This window comes from Aplidium turbinatum, chromosome 17 (assembly GCF_918807975.1).
Source record: "Aplidium turbinatum chromosome 17, kaAplTurb1.1, whole genome shotgun sequence".
Taxonomy (NCBI): domain Eukaryota; kingdom Metazoa; phylum Chordata; class Ascidiacea; order Aplousobranchia; family Polyclinidae; genus Aplidium; species Aplidium turbinatum.
The window spans coordinates 10,438,511-10,465,303 of record NC_137488.1 but is presented as its reverse complement, the minus strand read 5'-3'; the positions used below and the strand labels follow the sequence as shown (position 1 = coordinate 10,465,303).

At 37.4% G+C, this 26,793-nt stretch overlaps 1 protein-coding gene across 2 annotated transcripts; it reads right to left on the bottom strand.

The window, feature by feature from the left end:
* Positions 1 to 171: 171 nt before the first annotated feature.
* On the bottom strand, positions 172 to 20,898 carry LOC145786488 (uncharacterized). 2 transcript variants are annotated; one of them, XR_014291299.1, is made up of 11 exons: positions 20,719 to 20,898; positions 20,259 to 20,413; positions 19,706 to 19,828; positions 18,222 to 18,331; positions 11,874 to 11,993; positions 10,013 to 10,075; positions 5,091 to 5,226; positions 4,451 to 4,578; positions 3,645 to 3,791; positions 2,480 to 2,799; positions 172 to 2,027 (listed from the first exon to the last, which is right to left on the bottom strand). XR_014291299.1 is itself a non-coding variant. In XM_082598153.1 (10 exons), exons 1-10 carry the CDS (start codon positions 20,799 to 20,801, stop codon positions 2,566 to 2,568), a joined length of 1,299 nt encoding a protein of 432 aa, XP_082454279.1. In that variant the 5' UTR covers positions 20,802 to 20,898; the 3' UTR covers positions 172 to 2,565. The 2 variants fall into 2 exon arrangements, 1 of the variants encoding a protein (XP_082454279.1); XM_082598153.1 differs by having other exon boundaries at positions 172 to 2,799.
* Positions 20,899 to 26,793: the final 5,895 nt, after the last annotated feature.

Here is a 26,793-nt window from a genome sequence, read left to right as displayed (position 1 = left end):
CCTAAACCTAAGTATCATTGTGGAGCAAGTTCCTTGTAAACCCAATGACGTCACGAAAGCGAACATTCTCTATGATCAAGCAACAGTTTGTAAAGAAATAAGAATGATGAAAGGAAATTGAACAACTTCCATGGCGGGTGTTCCAACGTTCTATCATGTTAAAAAACGTCATTTTCACACAACGGTTACATTTTATTGGAGGAAACGCAAACAGGTGAGACAACGGCACGGAAGCAACCGGTGAAAACAATAAATCGACAAAATCTCGAAAATAGTCAACTGGGGTTGCAGCGTAATGCATCGCTAAATTGAAGGGGACAATATAAAAAAAAATTAACACCACTAACACAATTCAGAAGACTGCAAACTGGAACAAGCAATCATTGCAGAAAAAACGCATTGCGTTAATTCTCAACGTACCAGACGTTGAAACATATAGGCTACGTCATCACACAAAGATAGTGGAATGCCTCAACTCTTATTAAGAAAATAACTGCATGAAATCTCACAATTTCCTAACAGGTAGGTTATTGCAATGTTAGATTTGTCTTGTAAACTAAAACAGCAAACCGTTTTAATTGATAACAAGTAGCACAAAATGAATAATATACAGTCCGGAAAAAAAGTAGCAGGCTGTGTGATATTGCGTTAACGTTAATCACATGTTTGCACGAACTTTTACAAATTCACCGATAGCTAATAGGTTTTACGTTGAAAAGCGTTAAAGTTTTAAACGATTGCAACAAAACACAGCTTCAAGCAAAAAGATTGATTCTAGGTTTTTTCGTTGATTAACATTGTATAAACGTAACTGTTGCTAGCATGCAATTCCAACTTCTACAGTGTATGGACGAATGTAAGCAATAAAAATAAGAATTTTCGCGGAACAGTTAACAATTTTGCAGATCTCCTGCGTAAACCATATGGACGCAAATGGAGGTTTGAAATAAAATTGCTTTTGAAATGAAGCTTGCAGCTTAGAAACCATCGATTTCGGTCATGGAGCCTATTCGAATCTTACCAAAGCAGTCCTTTGTTTTAACTCAGTCCTTCAACGTAAAAAGACGTTGAATCAATGTAACAAGTAAGTGAAGAGTTGGTTAAGTAAACGCGAGATTTGTTTCCCAGCCTGCAAATCAATTTCTTTTTACATTGATTGTTAAATCATTGTAAAAAGGATCTATTTGTTGACAGGGTTCTTTTCAACTAATAACAGACTAAAATTGAGCAAACTTATTTATATTGCAAAGCCGGAATGTTATAAATGCGTAACAAAATGGTTAGAATACAATACATGAAATGAAACGTCGTCCGCACAAGACGACGACAAACTGCCATTACATTGCTAAAATGGAACAGTGATATCGAAGAATGTAAGTTACTTTCACAAATCACCAGGTTTTGAAATTGATAAGGCGTTGTAAAGAATAAGCCTAGACCTAGGATTCGACAACTACCGGTGGTGATGAGTGCAACAAGACCTCAAAATAGTTTCCCAAACTTTTTACGGAACTTGCATGCTCGCCCCAACAGCGGCTTGTGTGTAAAGTGAAGTTTCATTACTTGCAACATCCTTGATAAAAATTAAATAAAAAAAAAAGTGCTAAATACAAAATTTGACTTGTGTTTGCTGGAATAAATTTAAACCAACACTCTATACACCTATTTGAAAATGTCAAATTTCATGGGTGTGCTTAAAAAAACAAACTGGCAACCCTGTTGAGAAACATATCTTATCGTTACGTCATAATGTGTTCACATTTATTTCATCAGACAATACAAAACTGTTGTTTAGTTAGTTTTTAAACTGACTATAATAGCTAATAATTATATCTAAGCCGCCCTCTGACGGGAAATCGCTTTTTTGCCACAAGTTTCTCATCACAACTTGAAATACTTCGTTTGTGGGAAGTCACAACATGCGCGTCATCAACGTAACTGTCAAATTGCCTTCTTTTTACACACATTCAGCAGCGGATTTTTCCAACTGGAAAGTAGAGTGCTGGATACGGGGATGAATACCTACGCTGGATGAATACATGTACAATCAAGTGTCTATTGAACGATAGTCAGTAAAAAAACATTTGAAACTTAAGTGTTTGCTTGATCGAGAAACAAAACTTCTCCGTTTGTTAAATATTAAGACGCTACAAATAATGTTAATTGAAACACAGAGTAAACAATACTGCATAGATGTTAATTAAAGTTTAAAAATAGCCGTTATAGCGGACTTGAAGTCAATTAAAATTTTACTTTTATTTTGTAACTTTTTGTAAATAGAAAAAAACATATAAAGCAAAAATAAAACTTTCGCAAAACCAAGTTAATTCTCAGTCAAAAACCAACCACGACCTATCATACAGAACAATGTATCTTAATGATGCAAGCTTAAATGTCTCTTTCATGGGGATTGATATAATTTTTAACCCAATCCTACGAGGTGAACACGCACAAGTCGCACATGTGCCCTTTAACTTACTGAGAGGTCAGAAATAACAAATTCCTATAGTCTGCTGGTGAGGAACAGGCTCTTCAATTACCGGTGTTTAATATTCTCTGCAAATTTCATGTGACTTCAGGTCGTTCGATTTGCTCGTAGTGGTGTTGCATTTCAGGGCGAGTTTGTAAGTCCACCTGTGCGTCACCGTCCGGCTGCGTGATCGCAACGTGGTTTGGGAGGTTCACTTCGCCTATGGACGAGTAGCCTGCGCTGGTAGAATTGTTCGGCTGGAAGGTTCCGTCGGCCGAACCAGGTTGGCTGAGGCTCTCATACACGGCCTCCGGATTTGTTTCATCAATCTGCGGCAAATTTTGGAAATCGGTTTAAAAAACAAACGTAAATGGTGGATAAGAAAACGTAGGCTAATCCTAAGCAGAAACAGCTCGAATAATAATCGAGTATTTTTTTTTTATAGTTGTTGCAGATTCATGTTGGCTGGTAGATCACATTACTTTAAGCGAGCCCTTGAGGCAAGGTCAGCAACTTAATGCTAGGAATAGCAGTACAGGAAAACGCACCAACTTAGATAACCAAAACAGAAAATACTTTAATGCAAAACACGTTGAAACAGGCCGTCCCAATAAGTAGCCGGATCTCACATAGGCAAGTGCACGCAATATTTTTTAAACAAAGGTTAAAGGTAAGTTCCACAGTTGTCAGAAAATAAAAAATAGGCGAACACACTGTAACAAAATCAGTAGTAAAAAAGTACGGGCCAGTGGTTTTGAATAAGGCCACCACAGAGAAGCACAATGAATGACTTGTGAGAACACTTTCACAAACACCCAAAATGTGCGCACGCTCAACGAACGGCAACAGTTACTAGATAAATATAATTTTCTCTGACGTGATATACAACAGCTTTAGGAAAACAACGAGGCACGTTTTCTTCATTTCAATATACCGTTCTAAGTGTACTTCTAAACTCAAAGAAGTGATCAAAACGCTAACCCAGGGTGTAGATTAGGCTTTTGTTTGTTTAATGAAATAAAGACCTGATTAGATGGTAGGGACTGACGCGTTCACTCGGAATAAAAACGGAGCGTGAAAGTACGATATCATGACGTACTATTACGTTAAAACAATGGAAATAAACTGCAAAGGTAATTAAGTTGAATGTTTTGTGGCTGACAGAGATACTGACCTGCGCGTACACATCTCCTGGGTTGCTGTCGCCATCACTGACCCGGGGAAGATTTGCATATCTCTGTTTCCTCTCTTCTTCCACCTCTTGCCGCAGCCGAAGGTGGTCAAGACTTTCACGAACGCACAGTTTGTCGTACATCGGAGCCTTATGAGATGAAACATTGTGGGCTCGGTCGTCAGCAAACTACATTATCTAATCGAGTCAAACGAAAAAAAAAATGCTCCCAATAGACCGGGTTGTCAAACAGTCCACAATCGAGGAGGATTGTTCCGAATTTGCTTTATTAAATAAAAACACGTATTAAAAATTCGGATTCTTTTTAGGCCTCATTGATAACAAGCCTCCTGGCATCAACCTAGGTTATGAGAACCCTGGTAGGGAGCCGGTTCGACACCGCTGAACAGCATTCAGCTGTGTCATTGGCAGGACACTTAATGGCATACCTGAAGGTGAACACGAAGATGGGCTTCTTTGTCATTTAGACTCTAAGTCTAGAGTATCTAGACCATTTAATCTAAATCTTCAATTATTATTGATCGTAAGCCTAACACGACAAAAAAAATCAGGCAACTTTAAAATAAACAAGTAAAGAGCGCCTGTTACCAACCTAGAAACCTTCTCCTGTACCCAGCTACCAAAATCCGTTTTTGCAGACGTTAAATTAATCCCAAAAAGACGGTTTTGCCACCTGGGTATAGATCCTTAGGCACAACCAGGATCTGAATCACGGCGACCTGCAGATCGCTATGGTCTGAATGCGGCAGTGATAATTTGTTGAAGACTAAACTTGAACCCAGCTTTACTTTGACTGTTTCCGTCTCATTCCTTTGACTCGTGTTCTCGGCCTCGTGATCGCCGTTCTCATCCACAAGATCATCTTCGCTGTCAAAGTTCCTTTCTGGGATAGGAGGGGCAGCAGGCTCAGTGGATTCTAGAAAAGTGACGTAGTGACTCAACACACACACGCGGGAGTTGCTAGGCAACTAGCCTAACCTTGTGTTGATGACTTTAGCAGCGAAACAGAGCCGAGTGTAGAAAAGGTGTTATTAGTGCAAAAGACTGACAAAAAACATGTAGGCCCACAAATCGATAACACCGCCTCGCCGAAATGCTGGTAAGCAGACACGAAGCAATTCAATAATTGTGTAGAAACTGAACTGTTTGATTTCTTGTTGTTGAAAAACAGCTCCGCTTGGTCAATTTTAATTTATTTATTTGTTTTTAATTAAAAATGTATTAAAATTTAAAAATACAAGCATTTATAGTATCGTTTACATCAATTCTACTATTGTCAATAGCAGGGATGCAGAAACCAGTTTCCCCGCGACAATCGCTTCTCTAAACAAGGTGATTCCCACACCATGACAGGTGACGCTGTGTAAAAAACTGCCAAATAGAGCATTGCGTTGCTTTCACTTTGATTAAATGAACGCATTCTCTCACCCGTCTTTTTCTTGACGCTGAGACCCTTCTTGAGTTTGTCGATCGACGCATATTCAGGGGGGGTTGTGTACATGGAAGTACCAGCAGATGTCGATGGCGTGGCATCTTCTTTGCTTTCGTCGCATTCGCTTACAACCTAAGCAGTAAGCAACTAAGCATGGATGCATGCATATCAGTTCGTTGACAAAATTCTACACACAACGGAAGTCGGGCACCACACTGCCTCCCAGGCATCAATTTAGTATTCCAGTAAATTAAAAAAAATTGTTTTTAAGAATCGGGTGAGTGCGACGTAGCCATCACAAATAGACAGAAAATTATAAACTTCAAAAAAAAAAAAAAAACTCCGGCGTAAACAAAATCCGTCATTTCAATGTAAAAACCGACTGATTCAGTGTAATAATGACTGATTTTGCTGTCTGTGGAGCGTAGTGCTGCTTCACAGATCAACAATTAACACTTCTTTTCACTTTCAGCCTTACACATGTGCAAGGTGTAATCAGTGTTCGGTATCATGTCATAGTCAATTAACTCTGAAATAGGCTAACTTGTCAGCCTGGGTCTGCTACTATTCGGTGAGTCCGATTCGGTGAGTCTGATTCGGTGAGTTCCTAACTTCTAACCCCTAACCTTAACCCCTAACCCTAAAACGGCAATGATAATTAGACTACGGTACCCGATAATTTAAAAAAAAAATTGAAAAAAAAAACCGTTAAGGGATCGGACTCACCGAATCGGACTCACCGAATCGGACTAACCGAATCGGACTCACCGAATCGGACTCACCGAAACGGGCCATTCCGTGTCAGCCTAGTATTCGTTTTTTAAGTATTTTGTAACTTGATTGTGCCAAAGAAATTCATATTATTTTGTTTGAACGATTCGCATATGTTGACAATTTGACTTGTTTTTACTGTAGTTTTCCTTTGAGCTGTTGATAAAGCAAAAATAGTACTTATAAAATTGTGTTTTACATGGCGCTCCATCTACCGCGTTACGCTTAATTGTGCAATACTAACGGTTTCAGCACGGTTGCATGGAGCAAATTAGTTGCTACGCCAATGCTATTGGTGATATTACTTATTAAAACTCTATGTTTAAGAAAAGAAAAATTCTAAATCAATGTAATATCAAAAATGTAAAGCAATGTTGTTCAGTCTGTGACAGCCATTGCATCCAGCAACGCTAATGCCAGCAAAAGATGTCTCCTAAGGGAAAATATGTCGTTTTACGTAGAATCAACGCTTTCAGGTGTTGAACCAACGACGGTGACATTATTTGCTTTATGGGAGTGGTAACTAATTTCAAACAAAGAAATAAAGAACAAGATAGACCCACAACAAGTTGGCTAATAACGTTTGATGTCAAGCTTATTGTGATTGATGTTTCAAGACAAGTGATATGAAAATAACATTGGAAGAAACAATGAGTTAGAAGCCCTATATCCAATCTGAAACAGAGGGGAAAATTGCAGAATGGTGACCATGTCGTCCATATCAAATGAGCACAGCTAATAACTCGAGGGTCACGGCTTGAGGGTCCACCACCACAGCAATCCGCCAAGGCAAAATCCGGGTCTAAGATAAACCTCATTAATCAACAAATTAGCCTCCAGTGCAGCAAACTCAAAACAACAACCTATGTACACCACGGCCTCGATTACAAGCTTTTTGGGTCCCATCAGCATGAAGCCGTCGCCTGAGAGCAGACGAGAGATGTGTTTATTGTAAACCAGGGGTTCTTAACCGGGGGTAAATTTACCCTACCGAGGGGGTAAATTTACTGACTCATAAGTTAAAGCAAACTTCATTTTTTCAGTGATTGAAGAATTGGTAGTGGTGCACTCGATTTTGATTCAAATTTATGCTTAATGTAAGTTTTCGTCTTTTTCTTTTATCTCCACGCAAGTAGACTACCAGTTTCATTTCAGCAGCGTATGTGTGTCACATTTTTGGAAAAAATGAATACTGGAAAAAATGGACAATTTCTTTCAACAAAATAATATATCCTGGAATCATGTGGGTTTACTTTGCACAGAAGGTGCCCCTTCTATGCTCGGCACTAAGTCTGGCTTTGCAACTCTGGAGAAAAAAACGCGCACCGAACATCATTTTTACTCACTGTGCCCTTCATCGACATGCACTAGCAAGTAAAACCCTTCCAGAATATTTGAAAGCAGTATTGAAGCATGTGGTTGAATGTGTGAATTTTATCAGGGCACGTGCTCTTAATCATCGTCTTTTCAAAGTGGTTTGTGATCAGATGAGATCAGAACACTCTATTCTCCTTTATCACACCGAAGTTCGGTGGCTCTTTGTAGGGGTCTTGTTTTGTCTCGAGTTTTCGAACTACATGGTGAAATCGAGATTTTTCTTCGAGAACGCAAATCCGCGTTGAGTAAGCACTTTGACAACAACAAATTTATTGGTGTATTGGCTTACTTAACAGACATTTTTTCAAGTTTGAACCAGCTCAATATGCAAATGCAAGGAAAAGTGTTACCATTATAGATGTAGGCTACATGATAAAATTCAGGGCTTTCAGACAAAATTAGATCTGTAAAGCAGTGCTCTTCAACCTTTTTGTCCGTGGTACACCTTTTTTCAATTTTTAATAACTTCGTATACCTCACAAATAGCCTAGCAATGTTTAATTGTACACAGGAATTATAAAAAAAGTAATAATTAATTAATTGTTTGTTAAAGTGATTATAGTAGTCTTGAACTGGGCACAAGAAACTACTCATGCAAAAGTGCAAAAAACGTCAAAATTGAAGTTGATTTAATGGCTAGCTTGTTGTTGCATTGTTTCGGCAAGTTGGACATAACGTGGTGTTAGCTCTTTCTCTATTCCTCCCGCATTAAAGAATCAATGTCAAGTATCGAGTTTCGTTTGTTTGACTTGATCTCAACAAGACTGGAAAATCCTTCTTCACACAAATAAGTGGTAGGTATCTGCACCAAGACATCAATGGCTTTTTGCACGAGATTTTTGTATTCGGGAAATTCAAGAAGAGAAAGCCAACATTCTGTGTAATCCACTTCTCGGAATGAGTATTTTTGATTTATATCAGCCCGTAGTTCCAATAATTCCTCATCCTCAGTTGGTTTGTCATTAAATGGTTGGATAATCTACGAGTTTGCTTTCAGACATTGTTCGTTATCTTCAGGAAAATACGTATTCAAATTGTCGGCAAGTAATTTCAGGTGACCAACAATAAAGGCAGACAAGTTATCTTCAGTAGAAACGTCCTCAAACTCCCAGCTAGACTCTTTCATGTATTGACTTAATACAGGAAAGTCATTGAAGTTCCTCGACAAAGCATTCTCTTTTCAGAGTGCAAATTTCATCTTCAGCGCATTGATCTTGCTAGTTGACCGAAATATATCACCCCCTCTCCCTTGAAGAATGATGTTCACTTGGTTCAAACGATCAAAAATCGACGCCAAGTATGCCAATTTTGCAATCCAGAATATGTCACGAAACTTGGAAGCCCTTGGGTCTCCGTGTTCAGTGTAAAATGCCCCTAATTGTTCGCGAAGTTCAAACACACGGGAAAGAACTTTCCCTCGCGATACCCACCGTACCTCTGTTGTGACTTCCACTATCACAGATCTAAGCTGTATACCCTTCGTATACCCTTCTCCAGCTGTATACCCTAGTTTTGATCTGGTATACACTTGGGTATACAGTATACCCGGTTGAAGAGCACTGCTGTAGAGTACAAGAGTTCAAAAAGGAAATTTTTAGTACTCATATTTACGCAAATTTTCCAACATTTGATGATTGGAAAGTCAGTAGAAGTTGCAACTAGATTTCTGATCTCGAAGTCGACATATGCCAGCACCTTGCCGCCTTAAAAAAGAACTTTGACGGTTACTTCGAAGGTGAAAGTTTTAACAGTACCGGTACTGCTCTTTGGATAACTCCTCCCTTCGAAGCCAAGTTAGCAAGTATTGCTGACGATGATCTTTGCAAAGATGAATTGATTGATCTTCAATGTTCAACAACGCTTTGTTCCAAATTCTTATCGTGCAATGGTGACTTTTCCAAGTTATGATGTGAATTAGTCGAAGAGTTTCCTACGCTGACTAAGCGTGCATTTGAAGTTATTATACCTTTTCCAACTACTTATCTGTGTGAAGCAGGGTTCTCTTCATTGTTGACTATTAAAACAAAACATCGATCTCGCTTAGTTCATAAAGACGACATGCGAGTAGCTCTTTCAACGACTGTTCCAAGAATCTCCAAAATTGTTCGTGGAAAGCAAGCACAAAAGTCATTTGAGTAGACATTATTTTTCACAGGACCCCGTCAAGAACAATCGTGTCTTCGGCAAATAAACAGCTTGTTTTTGATATTTGCCAAGGTAAATCCAGACAAAAAAGGATGTTTTGCATTTTTTCGCATGGTTAACTGGACACGATGACATCACAAGGGGCCACCAAAACGGTGGGGGTAAATTTTACTTTTTTAGTTGGCAAGGGGTAAACGAGACAAAAAACCCCTGTTGTAAGCGATACAGAAAATCAGAAAATTGAGGGTAAAATTTCATTACTTTTTTTCTGTAGACGTTTTAAATGCAAACAAAATCAACAACACGGATACATAGCAATACGGATGCAACACTGCACAGCCATCAGCAAGGCGTAGCAAGTTATCTTTGAATTTTCAAAAAATTGAGCAACACTATCACAAATCGATTTATTCGTCTCCAGACAGAAAATTTATCGTTGAATCAATGTAAAAAAATGACCAATTTGCTGTCTGCGTAGTGACGTTAATGCCATTACGTGGATGAGATGATCACTTGTGTGTCAATCGAGAACAGATTGAAATAGAAATAAACGAAGGCGTGAACTGACGTAATACCGACATCGCGCGACAACCACCTGTCCAATGAAGAGCAAAAAAGCACTCACTTCAGGGCCTTTATCATCGACTTGAGCATACAGGTCAGTGTCTTCTTCTAATGGGTCTGTAACCTAAAAACAACATTTATTTACATGTAAAGTGCAGATAAAACTGAAAAACAAGCCTAAGTAAAACGTAAAAAGATGCGTTACAAGCTCTGACGACAGTTGTTAACATGCAAAGTATGAGGAAATGTAAACAAGAAAAGGGGTTAGAGGCATTCCACAATTATACAAACCGCAGTTCTGAACCGTTCAAAGGCGTTTATCATCCCACTTTTTCAGCCTTCTGATCGATTTAAAATCTCTTTTTACGTGAAATACTATTTTAATCACGAAATTAAAAAGATGAAATTAATGCTTTCAATCATCCATATGAAACGCGAAAAACGTCATTTATACAACAAACAATGCAGCCAAGCGTGCATCGTAGGCGTCAATATTTTTTAGTTTAAGTTGTGCAAAAGTGACAACACATTTGTAAGTGTGCCCACCCACACCCATCCAACAAGTTGCTTTTTTACATCGTTTACTGACACTGAAAAAACGCACACTTCTGCTGGTTTAAAAAACACCGCGCACAATTCGCGGCTGGAATCTGGGTTGTGACTTGTGACGAAGTCCTGTTCAATCCTGGCAAGCAAAGTTTCCATTTTTACATCGTTTCAAATGACAAGCTTTTTTTAATTGGGATGGCATTAACATGCAATGGCACAGCCTGCCAGTAACGCTACGACAAGTGATAACAGCATTATTGCTGAAAGGGAAAGGATGAAAGGGAAAGTATATCGGAGCTGTGTGCGGCCTGCAATGCTATATGGTAGCGAGACATGGATATTGAGAGAAGTGAACTGGCAATCCTGAGAAGAACGGAAAGGTCAATGGTGAGAGCAATGTGTGGGGTGAAAACGAGAAGGGAAAAAAGGACTGAAGAATTGTTGGATATGCTAGAGATGAGAGAGACCATAGACCAACTGGCAAGGGCAAATGGAGTAAGATGGTATGGACAAGTTTTCTTAGAAAGGCACTAGATCTAAAGGTGGATGGGAAGAGGAAACGCGGTCGTCCAAGAAGAACGTGGAAACAACAAGTGAAGGATGAATTTAAAAAAGTCGGACTGAAGGAGGAAGATGCAAGGGACAGAGTGAAATGGAGAAAAGGGATTAAAACAATTGCTGCGAGGAAACAATCGGCCACCCCCACTAGTGGGGAACAAACCGACGATGGATTATGATGATGATGATGCTATGGCGTACGTTGATACGTGGTTGAACCAAAGCACTCAGCAAAGGCGACTGGTATGTCGTATAAACAATTCGCACGCAATGCAGAAATGCTATAGCAATTCTACATATATCCAACAATCGTTCCGCAATATTTAGTGCTGATACAGCACGTTTTTATGAGTTAACAATGAGTTACTTAGTTTGTTGAAGATTGTATACACTGCCTCTCTGTACGTAATAGACCGCTGAACCCCAACAAATTTAAAACTAACTTTTTAACCACCGAAGAGTCGAAAGATATTCAATTATTCATGCAAAACAGTTAACAAATAACATTCGTTGCATCTTGACCTTTAAGAGTTCCAGTCCTTCATTTTGGTCATGAAACTGTAGTAGGCTATGCTGGGCAAGGATAATCGCTTCCTACCGTCCACGTGAAAGTGATAGAAAGTCGTGAGATGACAAAAAAAAGTTTTGTGTCGAAGATATGTTCGCGTGGGACTTGAGCGCATACCATTTCACAGCCTACCCACACAATAAAATCCGTCATTTTTACATTGATTCAACGTCTGCAGACGGATTTTGCTGTCTGGGTAGCAATCTCTCACTAAAAAGGAAACAACGCACTCTAGAACATGTCCTACCTTGGCATAAAAAGACGAATCTCCACTTCCTTCTTTAATGTCAAGAGTTTTTATTTTTAACCGAACAGGTTCTTGCTTCTTCTGTTCATTGTCCACCCTGGCGTACATGTCCTCTTCGTCCTGGCATCAAATACACAAAAAACAAGTCAGTTTTAAAACAGGGAAAATATGTGTAAGATCAAATGCAGCAACAGTTTCATTTATCAACGACTTTTACAATCGATTCTGATTTAGAAAAAAACATACTTTGAAAATCAGCAACTAACATTCAAACTGACATGAGATAAATTTATGGCATAAACACAAAGCTAAACAACTTACTTAATTACAAATAATTTTCAACAGTGGTCTGTTCACGTTAAAATGGTTTGACATGTTTTGTTACCAACGGTTAATTAGCACATGCAATAAGTTTATGATGTAACTTATGCCTCGTAAAAAAATAGGAAATAAAGAGAGATAAATTTTATGTCTATCTTTAAGATTCACGCATGTTATTTAAAAAATAATTTCAAAGTTTTCAGCAAAGATATTACAAAAGCAGCTAGAGTGGCAGTGGGTTCGGAAGCAACTTGTGTAAGCACAAATGGCAGCAGCTTCACAATGAGCAATTAATTGGCTAGTCATAGTTCCGTTCTACTGACAAATTTCTTTTAGGCATTGTAAGGAAATATACGCGTCACACAATGCAGAGCAGCCACTGTTGTTAAACATCACAATTTATATTCGATGTTTTGAAATTCAAACCAGTTGACAGCATGAAGCTGTGAACTGGGGTACACACAGGCTTCATAGCATTTTGATGTGGTGCATTGCATTGTCGTTCTTCCAACATTCATTCAAGAAGAATGTGCAATTCAATCATGAAACTATCCAGAGATTTGAATAGGAATTCAGTAAGAAAAAACGGCAAACCGCAATACGTCAGAAAAAAAATCGCTACTTTTACATCGCTTTAATGTTGTTGGACAACGATTCGACTACCCAACGTCAAGTTTTGTTGCCAGAGTTCGGTTTCAAAACCGTGGTGTATCGTGGCGCCTACGTGTCTCCAGGGAAGCTGCCAAGTGCGGCGTAAATTTTGCTTCAAAGTTTATTTCCTTCAGAAAACAACAAAAATCGGTGGTTTGATTTGTTTGGTAACTGCTTCCATGATGATTGTTCAACATCAGCAATGCGCTCTGAACCGAAAGGCCTGCACGTCAGTTTATGATTGGTGACGTCAACAACTTGATGCTTTTCGGTGAAGGTGTCACAACTTTCACAGTTTCACTGTTTAGAGTTGGGAGCCAGTGGTGAATGTCATTTCACACGCAGCAGCCATCAGCTGGCAAATTTAGCCACACTGGTATGCAACAGAAATACCAAATTATCACAGGCTATGTGAATATATAATATGATCTGTAACATACACCGCCTTCAAGAACTAAAATATTGATTTTGGTGAATAGAATTGTTTTCTTCAAGAATAAATGTTTTTTCTCTCATTCTGATGGAGTATAAAATTTGTCTTCGTAAACTTCTCCTCAACTCCAAGAAAGGTTTTTCTAAGAATATACTAAAACAACATTGTGGTGGCATTACTTTGTAGCGTGCATACAAATTCACAACTAAGATTTTGCAAACAGTGACATCAATTTCTAGCAGAATTCATTTAATCTTGAATCTTACATATTGCTTTGTGAGGCATGAAAGTTTGCAAGGTTGGGCTTGTGAGCGATAAAAATTCGTAAAATGGATTTTGTACCCGTATGTGATAAAAATTCGAAGTAAACTAGTTCAAAATTTTACGAGTTGGAGCAAATCAAATAGACGGGAATAGAGTTGAAAGGCGAAATTCTCAGACAGTAAATCAACCGATAAACGTCAGCAAACGTTGAACCAATGTAAAAAACGGTTGATTTGCTGTCTGGGTGGTGATTATGGCAGCAGAAGCCAGAAGCTTGAGCTGCAATTTGAATCGATGTAACTTCACTTGTTTGTTTACATTTAGTGATTTGTGTGAATCAACAGACAAGACAGTAGATTAGAGGTGATTATGTAGACGCTTACTGAAGTTGAAACGATGTAAAAAAGCTAAATTTTGTTGGCGTAAAAAGCCGGCTGTGATGCGCCAAATACTTTTTGACGTAGTAAAACATTATGCATAGGTAGAGGACGTATGATAAAAAAAAACTAACGAGCAAAAGTTTAATGCGAATGAAAACATAGCCAGTTTTTGTTTGCTCTGCACATATTAAACCGAAATCGTTTAGTTATTGCCGGTTACTGCGTCATACTCTGAATACACAGTTTGTTATACGTCAGTAGAACTGCCACTTAATTTTTTGTTTTATTGCGCAAATACTAAGCTATTTATATTCCTAACTGAGAAATAAAGCTACAATCCATGGATACCAAAGGATATCAAAGAGCAATATAATCGTAAAACTCGGCTGCAGTTTCCACAAGAAAGGCAAAATTTTTTTTACAATGATTGAATTTTTTACATTTAAAGCAAAAAATGCACGTGTGATGTATAAATAGAGCTATAACTATGTTTGAAGTGTTTGTGCTTGTATCGATCGTGAATATGTCGTCATAAATTGCATGCGTGCAGAGCAATTCTCTTTCACAGCTTTTCTATGCTTTTTTAGATCGATATGAAGCCGGTCGCAGTAAAAGATGGTAAATCACATTTTGACGGAATTGAGTTAAGTGCATACTTGTAGTCAGAAAAGCATTAAGAATGATCTGTCAGTGTTTCAAGTTGTAATTCATTCGATTTCGACCAAAACAAGGCAGCCTTTTTTACCATAGTAGAAACGTTTTGGGGAAAAAGTTGGTATGTGCGCAGGCCCGCAGGGTTGCCGCCAAAAGTACTAACATAAGGAACAAACATAATATTAGATTTTTGGATGTCTGTGGGAAGCAGGAAATCCCTACGGCATTTTTTACAATGAGCTTCTCAAAGCTATTTGATCTTAAACACTTACAATATTATCAAATCAAAAACTAACAAAAATGGTCACAACTTGTCACCCCCCTTCTTTCAATCTATAATCGACGTGACCAATACACTCACACTGACTACTTATGACGTAACTGTTACCTTTTCTACCGTTTAAAATTTAAATCGGTTATAAAAGTAGGCCAGGGAGCCTGCCTAAAAACAATTTACGTTTCAAACTTAGCGTGCGTGGCAATTAGCAAAAGTATTAAAGTCCAAAGTTGTGTGATTTTTTTAACGGACCTGCATTATATTGATTCCAAGGAAGATGATTTGAAAAAGAGTTCATATCAACTTTCGCACAAAAACTGTTAGCTGGAAACTTGATACGTAAGATTTTCGTGCGAAAAGTTGATAAGTCACAAACTAGAGGAAAAAGTTGATAAGTCCAGATTTTATTTGCAAATACAGAAAAACAACAGAACCTATAATAAGTTAACACTTAAATGATACGTAAAATATATCCATAAACTCCGTCAAACCGACATACCCTCAGTAAAATATTAAAATGTTTAAATTTTTTAGTATAGGTTTGAAAACTTCAAACGTCGTTTTCTCAAAATGCCAAAGTATGACCCATCAAGTTTTGCCGCAAACGGCTTCATAGGTTGGTTGGGAATAGAGTTGTAAATGCAAAAAAAACGAACCGTTTTTTTTTTTTAAAAAAACGTGTTTTTTTTCAAAAAAAACACGCGTTTTTTGGTTTTTTTTCATATTTTTCTGGAAAATTTGCAAATTTTTTACAATTTGCAGCTTAGTTTCATTATAGTGCTCTTGAAAAACATTAAACTAGTAAAATTGCTTTTATTGGTGTGCTGAAATTCCTAAGTGTGTGTGCTTGGCAGCAGCATATGTTTTTGCATAGCCCAAAAGCCTACGTTGTTTCACTTTCTTTTTCATTCTTAGGCATGTTTGTGGCAGTAGACCTGACAAACATTGAATTAATGCAATTTGATACATGACATAATGTAGATGAGTTAATTTCTTTTTCCTTTTATGGAAGTGCCCTTTATGGAAGGTAGCCTACGATGTTAGTATACCGGTAGGCCTACTGGTTATTCTTGTACACACTCAATGGGTTGACGAAATTTTGGCAAAAACAAGATGGCAGTATTCAGAACACACATTACCTTGTTTGTGGTAATTTACTAATGCAAGCTATTGCCAATAGTTTGTTTAAACATGTTTTTTAACTGATAGCTTAACAACGATGTAGCCTATATGCTTTATAAACGTTGAAACAGAAGTATTCTTTTCGTGTGTTGTAAAAGGTCTTAGACACTTTGTCATTGATGCTTCCTGCAGATCATTTGTGACATAATGCAAGAAATCTTATCACTGATATTTTTAGCTGTCAAAAGTAAGTGCATTTGTCAGAAAAGGTTTTGGTTAATGTTCCTTTCAAATGCCCACCACCCATGTTACCTATTGCTAATAACTACCAACCATGAATGAAGAAATTTCCCTTTAAAGTGGAGTTTTTCAGCACTGCTCAGTGCTCAGTGTTCACATAGTGAATAAATGCTTCATAATACTTTTCCTGACAAGTATACAGTTTTACCCATATTAGGCTACCGCAATGCAGGATAAAGATACAAAACAAACTTCAAAGATGAAAACTTATTTTATTTGGGAACTACGCTGGAGTAAAAAGGAGTGAGAATTGACCTCTTGTCGTTACACACCAATAAAACCATGATGCGTAACTTTAATTTTTTTTTTTTTATTGGGTAGGGTAGAGGAAAGATTGATGAAAAGTTTGGCAAAAACAGAAACGTGCTAAAGTCTCAAAGTCCTGAAAACTACAGTAGTTCAACTTGGATGGATAAGTGCAACCATACTTCTTTTAAAAATGTCTATGACAGCACAATGGTGTGATTAAGGGAAAACAAACATGACTATGACATCACAAAGTAGTATTTATTGAACTCTTCAAGGAAAATTAAAAACAACAAAATGTTTCCATCTTTCACTTCATTTAAATGTGATTTGGGCTAAAAGTTGGGGCTTTAGCACTACACTGCTTTTGCCAAACTTTTCATCAATCTTTCCTCTACCCGATTAAAAAAAATTTTTTTTAAAGTTACGCATCATGGTTTTATTGGTGCGTAACGACAAGAGGTTAATTTCTTTTTATCTCAAAAAGTAGTCGCCAAAACTTGTTTTAATGTTCATAAACAGATAGCCCACCCCAGAAAACATGGGGTAGAGCTAAAAATTATCCAAATATGTTGAGCGGTTCTTGACATATTGCCATTTTCTATTGCTCCTTATCTATGAAGCCACCTAGTGGCTAAGGTTACTTCACTTATAACTCGAGAACCGCTTGTGTGATTTTCATCAAGTTTGCACCAAATGCACATCAACTGAAACAACCTCTTGACGTTGTACTGGAAAAGGTGTGGAGTGCTGCTCAAAAGTGCCTTTGTTAAGTAGAAAAACAGGACACTGACCAGTGACCACCTGGTCCTAACATGCCCATTAACCAAAATCCCAGGTGGCTTCGAAACTGTACACGAGTGTGGTACTGCATTTAACAACTGGCTCGACCAAATTACAGACAATACTTGAGATGTGCCAACCATAGGACACTGTTACTACTATTTGAGACAGTGAGAAATCTTTATGGCTCGTGTGTTGAGACTTGGGACCTACAAAATTGCAATGAAAAAATAGGCCTATACCAGACATATAGTCTGATTTAAAGTAAGTTATACGAGTTATGAGACTGTTTCTTTGTTGAAAGAGACGCTATAGCAATGAGTTTACCCTAATTGCTCCATATTGTGACATTTAATGTCAAAATAGGTAAAAAAAACAAAAAAAAACAAAAAAAACGAATAAAAAACAAAAAAAACGATAAAAAACGAGCTCGTTTTTTTTAAAAACAAAAAAAAACGTTTTTTTACATCTCTAGTTGGGAACGACCGAGCAGTACAATCGCTAGCGGGGAGTAAGGTAAAACAGATTGTAAGGTACCCTGCAAATCGCTGCTGTTGCATCCTCTGCTCCTTGAAGATCAAAAAGTCACAATTGTGATTGCGCTTTCTGTTGATTTTATGTAAGTAATACTTTTGTTTGGTTGGAAAGTGGATAATACTCGTTGGCTAATTCCCAGACAGCAAATCAACTTTTAACATTGATTCAACGCCTGCAGATGTTGAATCAATGTAAAATGGTTGATTTGCTTTCTGGATTTATTTCGTAGAACCCGATATCAAGATTGAACAATCAAAGAAGCAAATTTTGAAAAAACAAACAGCTAGAAAAGCACTTGAATAGGCTATTAATACTTGGAATGACCTAATTTGTGTTGAAGATGGGTAAATAATTAATTAATGAAATAGGCCTAAGCATACCTGCATATCATTTTCTTCTTTGTTCAGAGATTTCAGTGTTCCTTCAGGTGGTGGTGTGGGTAGCCGCCTTCCTTTAGGGCTGGCATGCTTTGTTTCAACGCTATTGTCACCTACAAAAACAACTTTGGACATTACTTACAAGGATATCATACAGGAAAAACCTGGGGCAAAACGCTCAATAAAGTACGACTGTGTCTTTGGCAAAACACATAATGGCATGCGATGCCTGGATTCCTTGCTTTTCAGTCTATAAATCCCGTTGTTAAAGATTTAGATATAATATAATATTATATCTAAATCTTTAACAACGGGATTAAACCTGGTTGGAACAAAAGTTACGACTTGCATCGGTTTTGACAACATACAATCGCGGCATTCCTACAATATAAATGGTTTCACTTATCTAGAAAAAGCTGAAATCAGACTCAGACTGGTCTATGCTAATGACATAAAAAAGTTCAGATTTTTTTGGACGTCTGTAGAGTGAAGACGTAGAATCAATACAAAAAATGACTGATTTTCTGATTTGGTATTAGACATCGTTTTGTTATTAGTATTTGAAACAATTCTGTGTAGTTTTGTCAGTACAACACAGATTCTCAATGGGGGTGTTACGGCAATTGAATAGGGTGGCTACTTGCTAATATAAGTCATGAAACAGATTCATCATCATCATCGGCCATGCCTGAATAAGGCGTCGGCTACCGTGAGTCTCCACAACGATCGATTGTCCATACTTCTAATTAGGTTTTCAAAATTTTGGTTTGTCCATGTTGAAAGATTTTTGAAGATTTCCAAACGTGGACGTCCCCGGTGCCTCTGACCAGGAAATCGCCCCATCATTACCGAGTGTTCAATTCCGCGTTTGCGGTAGACATGCCCGATAAATGTCATTTGCCTTTTTTTGATAGTTGTGATGAGGACGCCAGGGGTGCACCCAGAGCGTCTCCACACTTCTTCGTTAGTGATTTTATCCATCCAGTTAATTTCCATCATTCTACGAATGAACCAAATTTCAGCACTGTTGATCTTCTTCTCTATCTTCGGGCATACAGTCCAGGATTCACAGCCATATAGCAGAACTGACCAAATGTACACATGTAAAATTCTTATTCTAGTGTTTAGAGAGATTGAATTAGATTTCAGTATTTTGTCCATTTTGAACAGATTATGCAAAACAATAACTAACCTAGTTTTAAGCCTGTCAGAGTGTCAGTAGCTGTTAGCTACATGTATTTACGAGACAAAATAGTTGCATTTCAAACACTTGATTTTTAAAATACAAAACTTCAAAGAAGTGTAACTAATAATTTGAATATTGTTAATTTTCGGAGCTAGTCCTTCATCCAATCATGTAATATTTGTAATAAGCTATTATCAACGTTTGCAGCAGCGTGGTGAGTAAACAGTTGTACGAACAGACGACTTTTGCACAACGTTTATGACTGTACTTCGCTTTAAACGCGCTAAAAAATTCAATTTACCTGATGCTTCACTGGCAAATACAGCTACACAGTCTGCTGAATTTCGTTGGGAACGAAATACATGATTATTTCCAGAGTCATCATCATTGGCGGGGGGCTGAGGGAGTTCACGAGAAGCTTGAGCTGAACACATGAAAAGTATGAATTAAAAGAATATCTGTGTTCTACTGTATCATTTATAAGATAAGCACAGTTTTTCCTCACAAGTAATTACAACAAAAAGAGCTCAGGTTGTAATGCAAAACAAAATTTGGAGCAAAACTATTGTAAGATTAACAACTAAAAAAAGAACATTGATATAATCTTAATACTTGTCAACCAATGCTACAGTGTGAATCCAAATTACATTCTTGTGTCAAAACAAAAGTGATCTCAATGAACATCAATTTTAAGATGTAAAGAGAAGTATGGATGTGATATACTTGACACAAGCACATTACATAATTGGTTAAAAATACAATATCGAATAACACAATTATTATCTTATGGCGTTCATAAGATTTTCTTCATCATGGTTGTACAAACATAAACAATGAGGCATTTTAATAATTACATGCTGAGTGTGAGCGCCTTGCTTCATTTCCATTATTGACAAGAATAGTTTGGTTCTGAGTGTTTACGGAATCGTTTCTGAGATGGCCCACTTCAGGATCAATAAGATCATTTAAGGGAGCAGTTTGTGAATACTTCACGACCTCAATATCTCTCCTTTGAATAAAAAGATCATATAAATCTCTGTGAACCTTTGAGTAGTTGACTATCTTAGGGTAAGAAGGAAACGTAAAGTTTTTCGATAAGTACAGTATGCATTAGGTCAAAAGATGTTTGTTCAATGAGCCATATACGCTGCATTCGCTGCAAGACAGCTCAGTAGGTTTTGAAAAGCATATCAATGATTTAAAAAACTTGTATATCAAGTTTATGGAGTAAAAACCCTCTCAGGGTGACGATGCAGCAAAGAATGACACCAATTCTTTTAGACAATTAAAATGTAGATACCATAAATAGCTTACTTCTTTTTCTTTCCAGTACAAAGTATTAAAAAGGACACTGAAACAAAGAGTGAAACAACAATGGCAAGAATGTATAGAACCATTGCAAACAGGAGAATAAATTAGGTTTCTTTTCCTTGAGTCCCAGTTACATGTATATATAAAATAAACTGCTTTATCAAAGCAACTGAAACATGTGCAGCATTTTTATTAATGAACAAGACATACAAACATTATATTTCTTTCATTCTGAAATATACAGTTATATATTATTATAGTTATTAACATAGAAAGGAAACAGAGGTAAAGGGAATAATAAACAAATTACATTTTACTTATGAACATAACTGTCTGTTAAATATTTGTGTAACAAACAAATACCATAAGGTATTTTGTGTATAAACATATCTTTTTGTAGAAGCAGTTGTAGGTTAATCTAATCAAAAATTAACCAGGCGTTCCAACCATTTTGCTTCTCAGTCATAGGTCTGTTACAAGGGTCTGCTACTATTCGGTGAGTCCGATTCGGTGAGTCTGATTCGGTGAGTTCCTAACCTCTAACCCTAACTCCTAACCCTAAAACGGCAATGATAATTAGGCCACGGTACCCGATAATTTAAAAAAAAAAATTGAAAAAATCCCCGTTAAGGGATCGGACTCACCGAATCGGACTCACCGAATCGGGCCATTCCGCTGTTACAAGCATGACATTTGACAGCAGCCCTGGTAATTTATGAATACATGCAAACAATAGCGATCTATATATGCAGGCCTTGCCAACATGCAAACTGGATGCCTGGCTGGAAGCCGATATAGTTTTAATTTTGAACTTTGAGCTACATTTACTTTATATCCTTTTGAAATGATAGTTTGAAAATCCAAATTGTTAAAATGCGATCACTGAATCTCAAATCACTGCAAAATTCCCAATACCACGTTCAGAAAAAAGACAAATCTTTTCGCATTGCTAGTGTTGCCAGACACTTTTTGGATTTCCAGCACGTGTTAAAATCTAGTCCATTATTTGTATGGTAATAAGGATTTATTCCCTCTATTCTTTCTTCGATTTATTCCCACAAAAGTAGTTCAAAATCACATAAAATATGATACACAAGGACTATACAATATATATGATAGTATATATTTATCAACTACTAATCAAACTACAGTCAGAGACTATTTGTAGATATTCTAATACGAAAACAACCTTTTCGAGGGTGTTTGATTGGGTGCTTTCTTGAAAATCTAGAAAAGGCTTCTGTTTTTAAGGAAATTTATTCATTTAGATAGACGGTTTTTGTGTTTACCTTCCTATACCCATGATAAACAAAGCAGTTTATGTTGTAATTGTTTCACAGTGAGGTAGATGCTTTAATTGACACATTTTTGCTGAGACTTTAGTTGATTAATCTCTTTTATAAGCTAATTACATTGAATAAACAGATGCAGCTGTGGGGTATTAAATAATTTCCATCCCCATAGAAACAATTGTATTTTAACTGACAGAGTGTTTATCATGAAACACTTTTTGATAGCTGTTTTTTTGCAGAGACTTTTCAGGCATTGGTCCAAAATCTCAAAAGAGGCTGTCGTCGAATTGGCATATATCTGAATCGGCATCTCCAAAACGGACCATTCTGCTCAAATTATCAACTTGTACTAGCAATTTTGGCTACTAATAGATCAGCTTCTGGTCAAGTTTAAAGCTGCAGTTAGTATGACTTGTGTATAAAGGTCACCATTATGCAAGAAAACATGCATCTGACATTAACATTTGAATGAGATAAACTTAATGTGTTGCAGCCATAATGTATATTGAGATGCATGATTTTTCAAGTCATGCAAAAGGCTTTGTTTAAAACAGGTTGTGTGATAGTGAATTAGTGATACATCAGATAAATAAGGACATAAAACATCTAGTGTAGCCCATAACAAAACAAAATGTATTTAAATATATATATATAGACAGAACGTCTATCCAAAAAGTTAATTAAGACAGAAAATGAAAAAACAGAAATGTTACTAAAGACTCTGAATGAAACTTTTTACAAACCTTAAAAAAGAAACCTTGAATAAAATTTGATTTTATCAATTTAGTCTGGTATCCAATTTTACCATTCCTTAAAAAAAGCCTTATGAATTCCATTAAAAAGCAATTTTGAAGTTAAAACTTAACTTTATTGATTGACTAGTTTATTTTATTGTGTACCGTAATATTATAACATCTAAACAGCAAGCATAAAGAGTAAAGACCATAAATAATAATTGTACCCCAGAGATGTACGTATACGCCTCAAATTCTACGCCACATACTTGCGGCGTAGACTTTTTGTTTGCGCTAACGCTTGCGGCCACATTTTTTGAATAGTTTGCGCTTGAGGCTACGCCGTAAAGTTTTCATGGTTTTTTAGCGCATAGCGTCAACGCATACTTTTTAATGTATTTTTTTCTCTACAACACGCCAATACCTTCCAGCGCTGCAGTTGAAAGAATGTTTTCAATGGGCAAAGACATATTGAAACTAAAACATAGCAAAATGTCAGATGAACACTTTCAGATGCTTGTGTTTCTTCGTGGAAATTCAAAATAAAACTTGTTTGTTTCGAGTGGTTTATATCGTGTGAATGTTTGGCACCTAGCAAACAAAATGAGTTTACGCTAGTGTATGCGCTGACGCTGACCCCGCCAACTTTTTTTGTTTTTTGACGGCGTATGTTTTTTCGAACGTTTGCGTTTACGCTCACGGCGCCAATATTTTTTGTATGCGCGTACATCACTGTTGTACCCAGAAACGATCAGGTAAGCAAATGGTTCAAGTAAACCACAACGTGAAGCTGCGAAGTGACAATGACTGTCTTCGAGTCAAGCAACCAGCCAACCACTCTTAGTCAAGTCGATGAGAAACATTTGATACCAAATAAAAATATGTCAGATTGATCTAGTTTGCAGAAAAATACTTTGATTGAACAGCTATCGAAAAATGACTTCAAAGCTTTTTAAATTTTCAAGAAAAACAAACATTTTGTATACAATGAAATCTTTCATTAAAAACAATCGACTTTTCTTAATATTTTGTCATTATTGCCCTTGTTTTTAATGACCAATACAGGTGATTTGGCATGGAATCACTCACATTTCCAAAATATTTATGGGTCATCTCCTGGCACTAAACTTTTTTGAGCTCCATCTTGAATGTGTTCAGATTTGGTGTCTTCTTTTCTGTAATTGCCTTTTTAATTATTAGCCAGCAATTTTTGATTGAATTCAAATCTGGACTGTTAGGAGGCCACTCAAGCACATCAATACAATGTTGTTCAAGGAACTTCTTGATCTTTTTAGCTATGTGGCATGGCGCGTCATCATGCATAAAGACCTCCCAGTCATGAATGTGGAAGAAGTTCAGCATGTGCTCCTCCAACACTTCATGGTAAACATCGACAATCATTTTTTCGTTCTTTGGCAGAAAATACAGGTCTGCCTTTTTTTTCACCAGACAAACTTCCCCAAACCATGACTGCGTCCAGATGTTTGATGGTTACAATGGTATCACAAAGATCAAAGTGATTAAATGATCTAGGGGGCCTCACTGTGGTGGGGTGCAACCTAATTCGTACCATGAACAATTTGTACCGTCAGTTTGTACCTAGAAAAGAACGAAAAAAAAATTTAAAAAAGCCGAAGTCGCTGATTGAAGTTTCCGCAAGGTTAGGGTATCGGAGTAGCGGTAGTTAGGGTTAGGGTATCGGAGTATCGGTATCTGCAAACAAACAAACTGAAAAGATCGAAAGAAAAAAATAGAACATTGCTGATCGCAGTTTCCGTTATTCCGCAGTTTTCGCAAACATTTCAAAATTTCTGGTAATGATCCTAGGAGTTTGCTGAAGTCGCTGATCTCAGTTTCCGCAAACATTTTAAAGGGGTTAGAGTGTTTCCGCAAACAAAGAAACTGAAAAGATCAAGAGAAAAAATAGAACAAAGCCTAAGTCGCTGATCGCAGTTTCCGTTTTTCCGCAGTTTCCGCAAACATTTTATCTATTTTAAAATTTCCGGTAATTTATTTATTTATGTACGATATTAGTAATGATCCTAAGAGTTTGCCAAAGTCGCTGTCTCGCTGATCGCAGTTTCCGCAAACATTTTTAAAGGGTTAGGGTTGATCGGAGTTTCCGCAAACATTTTAATAGGGTTAGGGTTGATCAGAGTTTCCGCAAACATTTTAAAATTTCTGGTAATGATCCTAAGAGTTTTTGTTTGTTTGCGGAAACTGTGATCAGCAACTATGGCTTTTTTTAATTTTTTTTCTTGATCTTTTCAAGGTACGAACTGATGGTATGAATTGTTCATGGTACAAATTAGGTTGCATCCACTGTGGTGAAACCCATCCGGAAAACCTGGAAGTTGCTTTCATCTTCATTCTTTCACAACTTTCTTCATTTGCTAAGTTATAAGAGGTGTTTTGGCAGCTTACAGCAAGGCAATCCCAAGTCCTTCTGGAAACGTTGCTGAATTGTTCGAATCCTCACGGTCTCTAGCAGATCTGAATGCCAATTTTTCAAGACTAGTGCTGTCAGTTGAGGTCTTTTTTCCAGTTCTCTTTTTATTATGGAGTCTGTATGCTTTGATGTTTTTCTTTTGGAAGTGGCTATTTTTACCCAGTTGTTGCCATGGTTACAATCAGGCGTTGACAGAGTCCAGATTGGAAAGTTTGAACATTGCGCGGGGGAGAAGAGTTTCAGGTGTTGCATTTGCGCGGCTGTCAACATCAAACGCTGGAAATTGCGCGGTTGTCAATATCAAACGCTGGAAATTGCGCGTTTGAAAATTATTTACAAAAACGTAAGGAAAATGCTTACTGAAACCTTAACTTTGCAATTGCAATGCTGTCCTGCCTCGTTGAGCTTCTTTTGGAAATAGCATAACAGCAGCAGCTTAATAACTGCGCTAAGCGTGCTCCTATAGAATCAAGGCGATCTCTATCGTCTTATAGGGATCGTCTTGTATATAATCCGCCTGTATTATTATGACGTCACAAAACGGACGCAACTATTATTGGGAGGGTGAAAAAAAGGAAGGTAAAAAGCGGCGGAATGGAGATGATAAGGCGGAATGGATATGGATTTTTTGACAATTTTACTATGTTTTTACAATAAAAACATTACACCAACGTCGAGTGTTCGATATAAGGCCCTAGGATGACTTAAAACTTTTCAATTTGCATCAATTCAACTAAAAAATTGTCTAATTAAAGTTTAACATCAAAGATATGAAACCTTTGCCACTATAGTCAGTAAAGATCAGTTGACTGGTAAAACCATGTAAGATATCTATGGTAAAACGGGTCGTACCAGGGCAATTGATAGCACTTTAATTCAAGGACCTTTAGCGAGAATGCATATCAATACTCCTTACCTTACCGGAATTGTGGAAGACTTGTGCTTGGAAAGGTGTTTGTTTGACATTGATTTAGTAATTGGTAATGTGGATGAAGCAAGGGCACCTAGTGAACATGATCCGGAGTGGGGTGTGTGCTGCCGCTGTTACGAGGGCACAGGCAAGGAAAATGGAAGATAATGTAAAGCCTCTAAGGATAGCTGAGGTACAGTCTAAATTAACCGTTACGAGGAATAAATTGGCTGAGATTCAAGAAAACGACCTGACAGTACAGTGGCGCCGCCAGACCTTCAACATTGGGGGGGGGGGGCAAAATACTGACAGTGCAAGACAGTAGCATAGTCAAAAATTTTGAAAGGGGGGTTGTTGACAGCCGGCGGGCGAAACCCGATGGCGTGTTTGCCGAAGGCGACACTTAGCGGCGGGGGGTCTGGGGGTCCTCCCCCAGAAAATTTTGTAAAATTACTATCAGTTTGGTGCATTCTAAGAGCATTTTCAACAAAATTGTGGGTATGAATATTTCTGTAAAATGGTGCTGTCCGGTGGCATAGCAAAAGGATAAGATCATGTTTTCTTCGGCATTTTTCGGAAATAAAGCTAAGTCTCTATGTTTTCTTGTTGCTAATTCCAGACTGAGATATTTGAATGTTTGGTATTGGCAAAACTCGCTCTTTTAATGCAGTTTGGTTTAAAATTAGGCAAACT